Genomic DNA, 14,678 nt, shown 5'->3' with positions numbered 1-14,678 from the left:
TGGTGAAACCCAAGCCGCCATTTTAACGCAAAATGGCAGCTCGCTAAAGGATGGGCAGCCGCTGGGTGCTCACAGAATGTGCAAGTGCCTGGTGATCGGGTCTGGTAAGTGGCAGCAGCTTGGCAAGCAGGGGGGGCAGTCCACCCCCCTCCTCAAGCCCTGTAACATCCCTACTCTGTGCTTGCGAGCTCTCTGTGCCAGCTGCAATGGGGAGGGGAGCTCGGACTCCTGGGTCTGAGGAATCCGAACTATCCTTTGGTCCCATAGACACTGTCTAGAGGTCATAGGATTCCCCTCTCCAATGATTTAACCATGCAGGGATAGGACAGAAACCTTTTTTGTGAAGTCTGAGAAACACTGGATTATCAATTTGTTAAAAAAACCCAAAACCCTTTTTAAGGAGACTTAATCTAAGCAGATGATTAGTTTAGGTTTACAAATGCCAAGCAAACCTATCTTATTATTTAAACTACTTCTATAACTCTTGATATCCTAAGATCTCTATGTGGTTTACATAAAACTACATATAACACAATATAAAATATTGTAGGATAGAAATGTTTGCCAGTGATAACTAAACTATGCTTGTCAGCAAAACCTAACTGTTAAACATGCAGCTTCCGCTGCATTTCTTCCAGGGCAAGAAATAAGAGAAACTGAACATAGTGGTATTCCATTTTAAATTAAAACAAAAAGTTTAATTAAATTAAAACAAATTCCTCTATTGAGCAAGTCTGTAGAATGTAAAGAATAATTTCCCACCTTTTAGGCAAGAACCAGGAAGCAGAACCAGGAAAAAACTGAAATATTATAGGTTATGGAAGATTGCCACCTTGTGTTTATTTTGTGTTTTTTCAGTTTAACTTACTTGACAGAGTAGCTTTTTTTGAAAAAAGGAAAATTTGTGGAGCTGGTGGGCAATAAATGTTCTGGAAGAGTGAACCTTTTTTGGTTGACTAGGAATTGACTTCCTAGTTAATACTGAACTCTTAAAATACAAAATCAACTGGTTGGTTTTGTTCATATACTAAAGAAAGAAAACTGGGGAAGGGGAGATAATAATCCTCAAAATCCACAGCTGGGCAGTACTTTTATGACCAACCAAAATGGCACAAAATAGCATGCAAGATTTCGAGTTCTCCATAACTCTTCATCATGCTGCGTAGTACAAAGCAGCAGAGGAAAAGGAAAACAAACCAAAAATGTAAAAAACTAGGCCAGATGGGGCCACAAATTCTGCATTTTAGACCCAGTCTCAAGATGGAGATTGCAGACTGAATAAATTAGTCACTGATAGGTACTGCAGGTATGAGGTTAAGCAATTGCTGTCCCCCCTCCTGCCATTTCTGAAAATATAAAGGCCGGCTGTTACCCAGAGCTGGTTCTTGCCTTGGGTGAAACACACAAGTTCCTGGGTAGGCAGTGGGCAGAAGCAAAGAGAAACATGGCAGTCTTTACATTAGGAAAGGAAAGGAAAGGTTCCTCCTGTGCAAGCACCGGGTCATTACTGACCTCTAGAGGGACGCCGCTTTCGCTAGTGTTTTCCTGGCAGATTGTAGCGGGGTGGTTTGCCATTGCCTTCCCCAGTCATGACTACCTTTCCCCCAGCAAGCTGGGTACTCATTTTACCGACCTCAGAAGGATGGAAGGCTGAGTCGACCTGAGATCGAACTCAGGTCGTGGGGAGTTTCGGTTGCAATGCTGCCGCCTCCCACTCTGTGCCACACGAGGCTCCAGATATTAATTTTGGGTGGTGCAGTAGGCAAAAAAGTCAATTGAAGCCAAATTATGTGGTATTATGTACTAGGGGTTGGAAGGAATGGAACACTCAAAATTCAAAGTCCCTCTTCAGGTGGTGGAAAATAATAATCCTCTGGTTGTAGTTTCTGCCCTGAGTGGCTAAATATGGTGTTCGCAAAGGCACATGCAAATAATACAAGCTATAAATACAAGCATAATTGCTACATGCAGTTGGAGAAAAATTATAAGAATAAAAACGTAAGAAGAACTCTGCTGGATCAGACCAAGGAATTATTTAATCCAGTTTCCTGTTTTCAACTCTGGTCTGATGTCTCCAGGAATCCCACAAGCAGGCATGAAGGGCAACAGTCCTGCCGTTTTGTCTAAATTGTCTCTTGATCATGGATGGGGAAGGGGCGCCTGCCCAAATACAGTTGAACTGCATCTCCCATCATTCCTCACCACTGACTAGCTGGCTAGGGCTGATGGGAGCAGCAGTCCAACAACAACCTGGAGGGTCACATGTTCCCCATCCTTGATCTATATAAAATTCAGTAAGATAGAACACCAGCAATGACTGTAGCACCCATATGTCAATTCAGCACAACTGCAGGAGTGATTTTTTTCCTCTTGCAAGCCAACTGGGAGGGTCCAGTCCTGTCCCAGTGCCATGGCTGACCTTAGGCAAGATTAAAACAGGGCTAAAAACACAGTTCCACTAAGGCTTCAGTCCTAAACACACTTATTAGGAATTACATCCAGTGGGACTCAGAGAAATTTATTTCCATGTAAACGTGTCTCAGGTTGTAAAAATCTATTCTGGATCATGATCGCAATGTACTCTTTTAGTTGGCAAGCAAGGCAAAGCAACCTGGGCTTAGGGACAGGATGCAGGGCCCAAGTTTGGCTTCAGAGCAGGAGCCAGAAGGGGGACAAATGAACTTCATTTGTACTTATTAAAAAAGTTTTAGAGTGCCTTTCAAGGCAAAACCTCAAGGTGGTTTACAAAGTAAAATGTTAAAACAATAAAATACAAAACACGACAAAAACAGCAGCATAAAACATTTAAAACAGCCACCGTAAAAATGATATGATAAAAATGGGCACCCATTCTCATTTAAAAGCAGCCTGGAACATCTGGATCGTTAAGGCCCATTTAAAAAGTCAGGGAGGGAGCCATGTGTGCATCCCATGGTAAGGTGTTACTCTTCTCTTCACCACAGAGAAGGTCCTCGCTCTTGTGCCCGCTAACCTAATAGGTCTTACCAGCAGAGATGTGAGCAGGGCTCTGTGGCCAGTCTTAGGGCCCAGGCAGGTTCTTATAGGTGTAAGCAGCACTTCAAATAACCTGATTCCAAACCATTTAGGGGATCATCAGCACGTTAAAGTGGGCCTGGAAACACAATGACCACCAGTGCAACTGGTACAAAAATCAGTTATATGCTCCAATCTCCTAGTCCCTGCAAGAAGCCAGGTAGCCGCATTCTGCACCAGCTGTAGCTTTGGAACCATCCTCTGACTGGCTGGTGGGACAGACTTGGCAGAAGAGCTCCAAGCTTGCCTCTCCAGTGGTCCACCTGAAGGCGGCAGCTAGACCAGACACAGACAAGAGAGAGAGAGGATGAGACATGATCCTGGTGATAATTTTGTCTCAAGGAAAAAAAGCAAGCAATCCCGCAGAACTGATTAGTACTCTTTCCGTCGCATCCTTGAAGGCTTCTTTTAGATTTCAAGCAGTCATTCACGGTACAATCTGGCCTTCCATCTAGGAGCAAAATATGCACACAGCCACAGGAACTTCCCAAACTCCTCGAGAGTTGTGTGTGCCTCCCTCCGCCGGCTCAGTTTTACCTACCACTCCCTCCCCTCATACTGAGGGGAGGGGGTGCACACCTGTTCTCCCCATTGCCTGCACTGAGTCACTGCATGAGCTCCCGTCACGTTAAGTGTCTCTCCAGTGGGTGATAGGAGAGAGTTGCGTGTGACTGCATAGAGCCACTTCAACAACATCAGTTACAGGTAAGTGCAACCCCATTTTCTCATTCATGGCTCTTGTACAGTCCATCAGTGGAAGATTAGTGAGCTCACCAACTTGGTGGAAATAATAATAATAACAACAACAACAATAATAATAGCAGCAGCAGCTTATATCCCGCCTACTTCCCTGAAATGGAATTCAAGGAGACAAACTAAATCAACAATATTTTAAATGATCTTAAAAACCAAATAAATAAGCAATGATGATAAGTTTATAAAAACATCAGTTAACCATAAGGGCTAAAAAAACACTAGAAGGCTATTAAAATGTGTAACTAAACATCATCTTAAACAGCCACGCTTTTACATGCCACCTAAATTAGGACAGCAGGAGTAGGGAACCTCTATAGGCCTGCCTACTTGGCTCTCAAAGCCCTGTTGCTGCCTGGCCTGGGAGGCTATCGGAAGCTTGGGGAGAGAAATTCCCTTATCATCTTGTCCAAAATCGTGTGGAGAGCTTCCACAGATACAGGAGGCTCTCCTCTTCACAAAGTGGCTCTCCATGAGGGGGTATGTGTGACAGAAATGTGTGAGGGGAGGGCTAACATGCCCCCCCCCAAACACACATTAAATGTTACTCAGATTTGTAATGCCTGAATAGGGCTTATGACAGGATACCCAAGAATCTAAATGCTTCTATACAAATTTAGCATATGTATATGAAATTTTATCTGCATTACAAGTAAAGTAACTGGATGACTTCTTATGTATTTTATTGCTGTAAGCCGCCTTGGGAGGGCTTTTGCCCTGAAAGGCGGCCAAGAATTGTTTTAAATAAATAAATACATAAATAAAATAAATGATTAAAGAGTAGATTCCTAAATATGAATGGCTGCTACAGAAATCAATGGAAACCTCAAGCACACTTCTACCTCTATTAGGTAGAGATTTAACTGATATCCACTGAACTTTCATCTGCATAAATGCATTTAGAACTGGGGGTTACCAACCCATTTTAATAGAACAATTGTAACCAAGTGTACTTAGGATCACAGCTTACGGCAGCTTTGAGGAACAGTGGATGGCATCTTCAGCTGGTCTGGGCACCTCACCCAACTCAGCCACCTCAATCAAAGACGAAATGAGAAATAATAGCGACTTGATTACTTCTTAACTGAAGTTCCTCTAAGAAGAATGTATTAAAATATTATAAAATACTTTAGATCAAATGAGCAGTGTGTTGTGAAGAAGGAGCATTCAAGCACTGTTTGAATGCTCCTTCTTGAATGCTCAGCACTGTTGTATTTTTTGCTCAGAAAATGTGATTATTCATCCTAACGGAGAAAACACACAAACAGCAGTAGGTGTTGCTGGTTCTCACACGCAAACAACGTGCCAATTTTGATCTTAAAAACAAGCAAGCAAAAACAAACAGAAATGTCCATTGAACAAACCTATAAAGGTTTGATGAGGATTATGTTCTTTACTCAGCTAACTGCAAAAGAGTTAACTGCTTCCCTAAGAATGTTCTGATTTTTAGCAAGGCTTTATGTGTAAGCTCCATGGTTTCATCCCATTTATTCTTTTCCAGGCTGGTGTAGGTCACCAAGTTCTCAGTGTATTGCAAGATCACCTTTAGAAACCTGTGGAGGAGAAGGAAAACATTCCTGATGAAAAGCAGTGGGTTAAAAGCAGTGGTTTGATTAAAAAGAAGTTCTAAAACCAACTGAAAATGCTTTTGTTTTTAAAATCCCTGGAAGGTCAATTATTCCATCACTTTTGCAGCTGGTGAAAGACATCACTTACAATGCAATACTTTGAATGTTTACTCAGAAGTAGGTCCCCCTGCATTCAGTGGGGCTTACTCACTAGTAAGTGCATTTAGGCCTGCCGCCTTAGACGAGGACTGAACACACAAGATACATTAAACGCATGACTGCATTTAACTTGCCTGGTTTTTATCATTTTAAAAACAGTAGCTGCAGGGGGAAGAGTGCAGGGAGGGAAGCAACCCCACTCACTCTGCTGTAGCACCAATGAAAATCCCCTCAAACAGTTATTCTCTCCTAGAATAGCAACTTGGAGGAGGCATGGTTTTCATCAGGAGGGATTTTTTTTAAAAAACTTTCTCTGTGCACTATCAATCCTGATCCACGCCACATGGCTGCTATGTTTAAAGAATACCCCCCCACCCCAGCCCAAGGCATGTTAAATGCCATCACTTGTTTAATGTATCATCTCTTTAGGCCAGGGGTGTGGGCAACCTTTCTTCCGTTGAGGGCTGCATTGCCTTGTGGGTAATTTGTCAGGGGCTGCATGTCGGTGGTATGTGGGGCCAGAGCCAAAAGTGCATGGGTCACCCCTTTTCTCTTTTTGCCACCCGCTTTTCCCTGTCTTCCACTTCCTTCCCATGCAGTGGGCTGCCAGGGAAGGGCCAGATCACTCTTAGCAGAGGGCTTTTGAAATTAAACCCAAGAACTCAGTGAAATTAGGCCAAGAGCTGCCTATGGCCCAATGGCTAAAGGTTACCCATGCCTGCTTTAGGCCCAGAGTCCTTTTTGAACTCAAACTACTACTAAGAGGGGTAGTGGCCGGGCGGTCAACTCATGTGACACCAATACTGTACCAGCTGCACTAGTTGCCAGTGTGTTTTCAAGCCCATTTCAAGTGCTGGTTTTAACCTTTAATGCCTTAAATGGTTTGAGCCCAAGCTACCTGAAGGGTCACCTTCTCCTGTATCAGCCTGCTTGGACTCTGAGATCATCACTAGAGGCTCTTCTCACCCACCCACCACCAAGGGTGGTTAGGCTGGTGAAGTACAAGGGAGAGGGCCTCTTCAGTGGTGGCCCTGCACCTCTGGAATCAACTTCCATCAGGGTTCATCAGGCCCTTGTTTGCAGGTCATCAGGAATGCTCTGAAGACCCACCTGTTTTTGCTGGCCTTCCCTTACGTCTGGACTGTTGTATTTTATTGCTAAGTTTTGTTTCTATTTATTTTAATTGGTAATCTCTGTTTTTATGGAATTTACTGAAACATATTTTATGGATTTTTGTATTGCATCCACTTGGTATGTTTTTTATCTTGTATACTGCTTTGAAAGGCTTCCATCCATAAAGGCTGCATAGAAATAATTTTAGACATATAGATAGTTCATGGATATTGATGGCATACTGGGAGGTGTACTGAAGAACATCTTCAGCTCATTCATCATATTGTGGCTGATAAAGGAATGCAAAGAATTATAAATCACTGGGGATTGTCAGTTGGATGGTTAGCAGTGGGAGAAAGAAGCAGCTTTGCACATTTCTTGCAGCTAAAACGTACTCACTTGAGATATTGTTGATATTCAGAGGCATTCTTTTCACAGACAGTGTGAATATTGATTAGTTCCAGAGTAATCAAAATTAAAATTATTTGCAAGACTGGAGACAGAAATTTAATACTAGAAGAAAAGAAATATGAAAAAAGAATCTTAGAAACGATGATCAAGCCATACATCTAAATTAAGAAAAAAATAAATGGATTACGCTAAAGATATGTTGGTCTAGACCATGTGGCTCAAGATATTCTGCCAGGCTAGACTTTCACTATTTTCCATCTGAAAATCTCTCTCTCTCTCTCTGTCATGGGTTTGTCCGCTTGTAGCCCTTTAACTCCTCTCATTACACTCCGATCTTAAGCACTTGTGCCAGCTTACCTGCCCTGCACTGCCAACAGAATATTGTGGCTTATGACAGAGCACCAGGGCGTGATGTCTCTCTCATCTGAAGCTTTGATTATGCTTTGATTTGGCAGAGCCAAATTCCTAATTATGCCAAAGCCCTAAGATTTACTACATGTCTAGCCCATCACACCATGATTATTAGAATAATCTGACAATGGGACATTTGTACATATCTCCCAGAAAACTGGGGGCATAGTTGCACCAAACATGGCTGAGTTTCCACACTAGCTAGAAAGCTGAAATTGGATGGACATATAGCCCAAGATGCCCTGAATATTAGGAGTCTGAATATTGGACATATTTTGCACCTTACAATCAAAATGTGGCATACAGGGAGGCCAGCATTCTGCCACAGCGCCAGCCTTGTGCACAGGTGGTGGAACGCTGGGCTGTGAGAGTTCCACTGCCTCTTCAAGCTTAGTTTGGGGGTAGGAGATACTCCCAGTAGCAGTCAGAAACATAGACCCATGCTTGCAGAATGCAAGTTTCATTTACTAGTGTATATATGTGCTATACATATTGGATGTGAAGCCAGACTTAACTAGTTGCTGTATCCCCAAGCCTCCCCAGCCTCCTTCCCTCCCCATCCCTGATGCCTCAGCTAGATGGGAGAAAAGCCCATCTACCTAAATGGCAGAGTGGGAGGCGCAGTGGAGGTGAAGATCACCTCCGTTGCACCTCCCACTCTGCCCTGGATGCTCGTACGCCTCTGGGTTTGGAGGCTTACGAGTATCAAGGGCGGATCCAACAGGATTGTGCCCTTCATCCTCACAGCAACCCTGAGAGGTAGGCTAGGCTAAGCGTTGATGACTGGCCCAAGGTCACCCAGTGAGTGTCATGGCTGAGTGGGGATTTGAACTTGGGCCTCCCCAGTCCTAGTCTGACACTCTAATGACTGCATCACGCTGTTTAGTCCCAGTGATTTCAATTTCATGAGACTTTTCATGAAAATTAAGTACAACTAAGGGTGCAGCCCTATTGGATTGACACCTGACAGATGGAAGCCTCTGCTCTCAGAGGCTTCTGAGATTCCTATGTTCTGTCAGGCTGTTGCTGGCAGGAGCAGTGGAGATGATTTTTCCCCTACATCTTCCTTTCTAAAGAAACTTTTTTCTGTAGATGGGCCTCTGAGTCTGTCCAGAGGAGTCACACTGCTGAGGGCAGGACCAGGGCTTGAGAGGGCACATGATTCTGCAGATCCCAGCCTCTCCCCTTCTGGCCCACTGGAACGCCCCCTTTTGGACCTCTACAAGGTCATGTGAGGTCACTTGTGTGACCTTGGAAAGAAGGTGCTGTGATTCTTTCTGCAGTGGCCGTGAGGAGGCAGGGGGTGGGACCAGATCTTGAAGTCCCCCTCCTGAAGTCATAGCTTCGGGGTGGGGTGGGGATCTGAAAAATTCAGTGTCCCTGGGACGTTCTCCAAGGAACCATAGGACTGCACCCTAACTTGGTCTGGATCCAACCCATTATGTATATGTTGTTTTGTGTAATCCTTGAGATTTGTTTAATAAATTGCTTGTTTTAAAAACAATTTACTTTGAGTTAATGTTAATTTTCGTTCCTTAAAAAACAAACAAACACCTCTTTCTCATACGCAGATAGTTATGCCGCTGGCGTGATCGTAGTGACTTGTCTATCCACTGCTTATATCTGGTTTCACAAGTAGAAATGACTTGACACGATATGTGATGGCACTGGGCGCTTATCTGACGAAGCACCACAACAATTTCCAGGACAGACCGCGGGCAGAAAAGGATACGAATGGGCTTGCTGCACAGTTCATTCAGTAACCTGAAAGGCAGAAAATATCGCTTTTTCCTTCAGTGCTCTTTAAAACTACAGCGAAATATAACCAAACATGTTCAACTTGACTGTACTGGAATTGGCTTGCAGTTATGGCAAACTACATCTATTTAAAGGGCAAATTGTTTCTTCCATATTACTTTGTGATAATCATCACCAGAACTAGAAATATACAATTTTAGGTTCAAATAATGATACAGAAAGCTGGGGAATAGATTTAGCCAAGAAGGTGATCGCCCCTGGTGTGCGTATTTTAAGACACCATTATATTCTTTAGTATCTAGGTTGGGAATCTATATCACATTGTGGGCTGATTTGGACCAATGCTGTGATTAATTGAAACACACTAACTTCAAACCACAGTTTATGACACTGGTTTGTTTTCACTAGCCAATTAAGATGAACCACAATTTACAATTTGTTTGTTTATTACATTTCTATACTGCCCAAAAGCCAAATCGCTCTGGCAGTTATAACAACTGTATAACTACAGTTCATCTAAAACAGAAGTGGAAGCTTCTGACGTTGTGGCTGTGCTGAAAGGCGGGGCACATTAGCTGGGGGGTGGGGGGAGACTAGGCTTCTTTTCATAATGTTACACCATGCAGTCCCTGGCTGAACTCAGAGGTAACTTTCTTCATTTCCCCAAACTATAAGCTGCAATCCTAGGTTGGAGGGATCACTCAAACCATAGTTTGCTGGTTCAGATGTTGTTTAACAAAGAAATGTTCTATTAGCTGAGTGTGTGATGGGCGAGAGGAGGAGGAAGTTTGCATGCACACAGCTTATTACCAATCTTCCACACCATTATTAAGAGGATTGAAGAACATTACATCTGAACACAGGCATTATCACGCAAACTTAAACTCTGAGACAACCTCCATATTTAATAGAAAGGGAATTTCAGAGCACCACAAAAATATAAGTCATAGAACTAAAGTGTATTTTCAGATTTGATACAGAACATGGGAAATGTTACAGAACTTACTTCTCTGTTAGTAGACTGTTCACAGGATCAAATAAATGTTTGATGTTCTGAGACAAGTAGGGTTGTAGCTGAGAAAAAATATCAGCAGTCACAAAAATACAGGGAACATCACCAGTATCTTTTGCAGACCTTAAAAACCAAAGCAAACAAAAAACTAAGATAATAAAAACTGCTTTCAGAATTTTATTCAAGAGTTTTTAATATGTTTTACTTAGGATATAAAAGAGCCATCGAATAGTAAGTCTACAGTTCTATTTTTTTTCTAAAACCCTTATACTATCTTATAAACAGTTAACGGATCCTTGGGTGTGTCATCCTTGGTGGAATTCTGTCAATTTCCTGTCAGGGTGGAAACTGAGCCAATAGAGCCCCAGAACAGTTTTGATTCTGAGGAGGAACTGCAATCCGTGGGAGAGGAGTGCGCTCATCTCTCACAGGCACAGCAGCTGGCAGAGATTCCTCCTGCCAGCATTCCTGGGATAGATAGTGACCCTGGCAGTGAGAGAGCGCTGGAGGGGGGCTTGCTGGATGCTCGGCGCAGACACAGGGAGCGAGAACAGATGGAGGGTGCCGAAAGGAGGCATAGCGCTCGTTTGGCGTGCAAACAACGGTCATGTCCCGAGGACCCAAGGGAAAGAGGGAGGATCTCTCCCTAGCCTGTAAGTTCAGGGTCTTCCCGTGATTCTTCTTCAAATGGGGACCAACTGCCTTAACTGGAGCTTAGGCTACTCAGCTATCTTTCCCCAGTGCTGTTCCTTGCTTTGGCGCTAGCGACTAGTATTCTGAAAGAGTCATAAAGTAATAAAGGAATAAAGTCTTGGAAAGAATTCCTCGTCTTCTGTGTCCTGAGTTGGCTATTGGTGGGGACTGCAAGAGGCAGCTAGGGCACTCCTGACATTTCCTATGCTGAGATCTTAGAATGTGATGAAGAGGTGATGGTTGGGTGTTCCTTTTTGTTTTTAAAAAAAACAAGCACAAGACTACATAGGCTTGCTGTGTTCACTTCCTCAAAATGCATCTGTCATGGTCACTGATTGGTGACTCTTACAAAATGACAGTGTCTCTTCTTGTTCCATTTCATCTAGAATATTATTGCAAGGTCCTCTGTTACCATTTGGTACCATAACAGCCAAATGTCTTATCACAGTTAATCAACTCTCTAGTGAGTTGTCTCTTTCTGTGGTGCTTTCATAAAGGGTTATGTGCCACTAACCCTTCAATCTGTTTTCTATCAAATCTGTTTTCTATCAAAACTGCACATATTTTTAAGATTCATCTCTGCATATTTTTGTAATGTACATCATCATTATCATTATTATTAATGATTTAAAATAAGAAAGCATGTAAAAAACCACAAAGTTACATTTGTGTTATCTAACCCATGAAGGTAGGATTAGATGGATCTACAGAGCTAAGACTATAAGGAAGGCTGAGCGCTGAAGAATTGATGCTTTCGAACTGTGGTGCTGGAGAAGACTCTTACGAGTCCCCTGGACTGCAAGGAGGTCAAATCAGTCCATCCTAAAGGAAATCAACCCTGAGTGCTCATTGGAAGGACAGATACTGAAGCTGAAGCTCAAATATTTTGGCCACCTAATGCGAAGAGAAAACTCTCTGGAAAAGACCCTGATGCTGGGAAAGACTGAAGGCAAAAGGAGAAGGGGACGACAGAGGATGAGATGGCTAGATAGCATCACCGATGCAATGAATATGAACTTGAGCACACTCCAGGAGAGAGCGCAGGACAGGAAGGCCTGGCGTGCTATGGTCCATGGGGTCACGAAGAGTCAGACACGACTGAACGACTCAACAACAACAACAACAACAGAGATAAGAATTGGAACTGGTGTTCGGGGTTTTCCAGAGCGGAATCTGTAATATTGTATAACCTCTGAGCCCCAAACATTCTAACAGTTGCAACACATTGTTCATTTATAAGATGAGGACCTTGCTTTCACTGTGACTTTTTCTGATCCGTTACAATAGGATGGAATAGATCATCTACATACATACATTCATATAACCAAACCGTCTTGCCCTTCAAGCACCCCTGCCCCCATGCACACAGGCAATTGGTTAACGTTTGAACAGAATCATGGTCATGCTGAATGGAGATGATGGGAGTTGTGGTGGAACATATCTGGAGAGCATCAGGTTGGGCAACAGGGATGGGTGAATCTGCCAAGTTCAATTTTACTCAGGTTCTCATTATTCCAATATTATGTTTATGTCCTGTTTCCCCATTGGATTGTGAATAACTTTTCTCTGCACGAAAATTCGCATGTATTTTTCAAAATACTCACATTTAAAAAATATATATGTATTTATGTGGGTTCTTTTTCAAATGTACACATTTTTCAAGCACTTTCCCCAGTGAATAAAAGTCAGCATGCATTTTTCAGAATATATTCATTTTTGTAAGCAGTTTCAAATGTACACATTCTTTGTGCGTGCTGTTTCATTTTTGGTATGCTTTTTTTTTTGCGAACTGCATTGCAAACATCCGAAAAGTATGGATTTTGAGACCTAAATGCATTCTGTTTAGTGTTTAGGTTTAGGAAATGCAAATCCAGCAAATTTACATGCCCCTGTTAAGGAAGGCTGTGTCTAGAATTATGTGAAGTAGGAAGAAGGCTTGCAAGTAAACTTAGACATATTGAATTCTTCATCCACTGTTGCAACCCCTACCTCCAACCAGAAAAAGGAAGAGGGGGAAAACATTACTTTGTAATTTCTTGAACTTGCTCTTCGGGCACAAGAGGAAGATCAGACCATGAATTGATGCTTTTTATACACTTCAGTACCTAGAAAGTGAAAATAAAGCTATATAGAAACCAAACCATTCATCTTACTTTCATTAGTTATTTAAGAGCCTTATCATACAATGGTTTAGATCCAAAGGGTGTCTAATGTGAGTAGAAAGGTATTTTGGCTTGTGCAAGGAGAGGGCTACAATTTCTATTGACACGCCTGCCACCCACACCATATCTCATGCCATTCCCACGCCCTCATGACTGGCTTTTTAGGTGGTACTGGGGGCTGCAGTGAGGAGAGATGGGAAAGCTTAATTATGTGATCATTACTAAACTTGTTGTCTTTCGGATCCAAATATCCAGTGATATTTGATTCATTCAGTTTTAGTATTATTATTGTTGTTATTATTATTACTATATTTATATCCTGCCATTTTCCCAATACTGGGACTCAATTCCTGATTAAACTTCTTTGGCTTTCAATGGCACTCTTAGGGTTCTGTCAAACATCCATTTGACATTCTGGAGGGTTTTTTTGCATATGCACATGTTTGACACTCCCATTCACATCAACAAGATTTTAAAGTGTGTAATTATGGCTGTTACACAAAAAACGTTTTGTGGGACAAACTCACTACTGAACAACAATGAAAAATGGCTACATACCTGTTTCTTAAGTTGGGCTACTGGATGAAACTGGGAAGAATAGCCATTTGCACAGGTCATTAGTGGTTTTAGGAATGTGTGGTCCTGGTTTAAAAAGGAGTTACAATAAATGACACAAATGTAAATATATTTAAATCCTTCTTCTGCTAACAGTTATGCAAGTAACCCCACTAAAGATAATGGCACTAAATGATTTCCGGGGAATAGGTTACACATGATTATTAAAGAAAAACAAGTCCAAAAATAAACATGTAATGTAATGTTATTGATTTTGATGGAACCTCCACACATAGAGAAGTGGTTTGCGACATGGGAAACCTCCTTACTGTGGATTAAGATTCTTGTGGTCAAAATTGGATTTTCAGATCATTACTTTTAAAAAACAAATAAAGTAGGTGTTGTGGGGAGGGCAGACCTTGATCAGAGCAGTGGTGGTAAGGGAGATGGTCTTAACCTTTTCCCCAGTCTAAATCATCCTGTATTATTTTCTCCAGAGGGGCTAATAGCAGCTTGAGGAGGGGATTTATATTTTGCAAACAGCATGGGAGAAAGGGCTGAAAACTCCCTGTCCCAGTGCCATTTCACTCATGGATCTGTTTTGCTCCTGGAGAGTTAGTAATATAAGCCAGAACCAACATATGAAGAGCTATCCAAGAACATATCTGTGAAAACCACCCAGTAATTTTAAAAAAATCAGTGAACAGGAATATTAGGAAACCAGAGGGAAAACGATGATGGTCTTTCAAAACATTACTCAAAGGACACATACAGCATGTGAGATCGTCAGTGTAAGTCATGTACAGCACAGTCATGGTTAGGGATGTATGGACTGTGTAAAATCCGTTCCATCTGCATTTTGCAGATTGTCAGGTGCCTTTCGTTCTGTCGTCCACTCATTGGCAGGATCGAATTTTTTCCAATTTCCCCAATTTCCTGAAATTTCCCCTTACAAAAATGCACAAATCACCCGCAAAATGCCCAAAGGGCCCCCCCTCCCCCCATGCACATTTTCATGCTTTAGCCTAT

At 42.3% G+C, this 14,678-nt stretch overlaps 1 protein-coding gene across 4 annotated transcripts in view; it reads right to left on the bottom strand.

Moving 5' to 3' along the window:
* Nucleotides 1–673: 673 nt before the first annotated feature.
* Nucleotides 674–14,678, bottom strand: part of ERMARD (ER membrane associated RNA degradation) — a 39,336-nt gene continuing 25,331 nt past the window's right edge. For 2 of the 4 annotated variants that reach the window (XM_084828062.1, XM_084828063.1), the window contains 7 exons: nt 13,653–13,736; nt 12,958–13,037; nt 10,234–10,362; nt 9,024–9,233; nt 7,047–7,160; nt 5,172–5,360; nt 674–3,330 (listed from right to left, as the gene is read on the bottom strand). In XM_084828062.1, the coding sequence (XP_084684188.1) occupies nt 5,201–5,360; nt 7,047–7,160; nt 9,024–9,233; nt 10,234–10,362; nt 12,958–13,037; nt 13,653–13,736 (777 nt within the window). In that variant the 3' untranslated portion in view covers nt 674–3,330; nt 5,172–5,200. Of the gene's footprint in view, nt 3,331–3,927; nt 5,361–7,046; nt 7,161–9,023; nt 9,234–10,233; nt 10,363–12,957; nt 13,038–13,652; nt 13,737–14,678 lie in introns of those variants that run through there. The other 2 variants (XM_084828061.1, XM_084828064.1) reach the window with 1 other exon arrangement.

Source organism: Heloderma suspectum, chromosome 1, assembly GCF_057233095.1.
Source record: "Heloderma suspectum isolate Gila_16-S chromosome 1, 16-S_ref, whole genome shotgun sequence".
In the NCBI taxonomy this organism is placed as follows: domain Eukaryota; kingdom Metazoa; phylum Chordata; class Lepidosauria; order Squamata; family Helodermatidae; genus Heloderma; species Heloderma suspectum.
The sequence above is the reverse complement of the archived record's forward strand: the minus strand, read 5'-3'. Positions and strand labels throughout refer to the sequence as shown.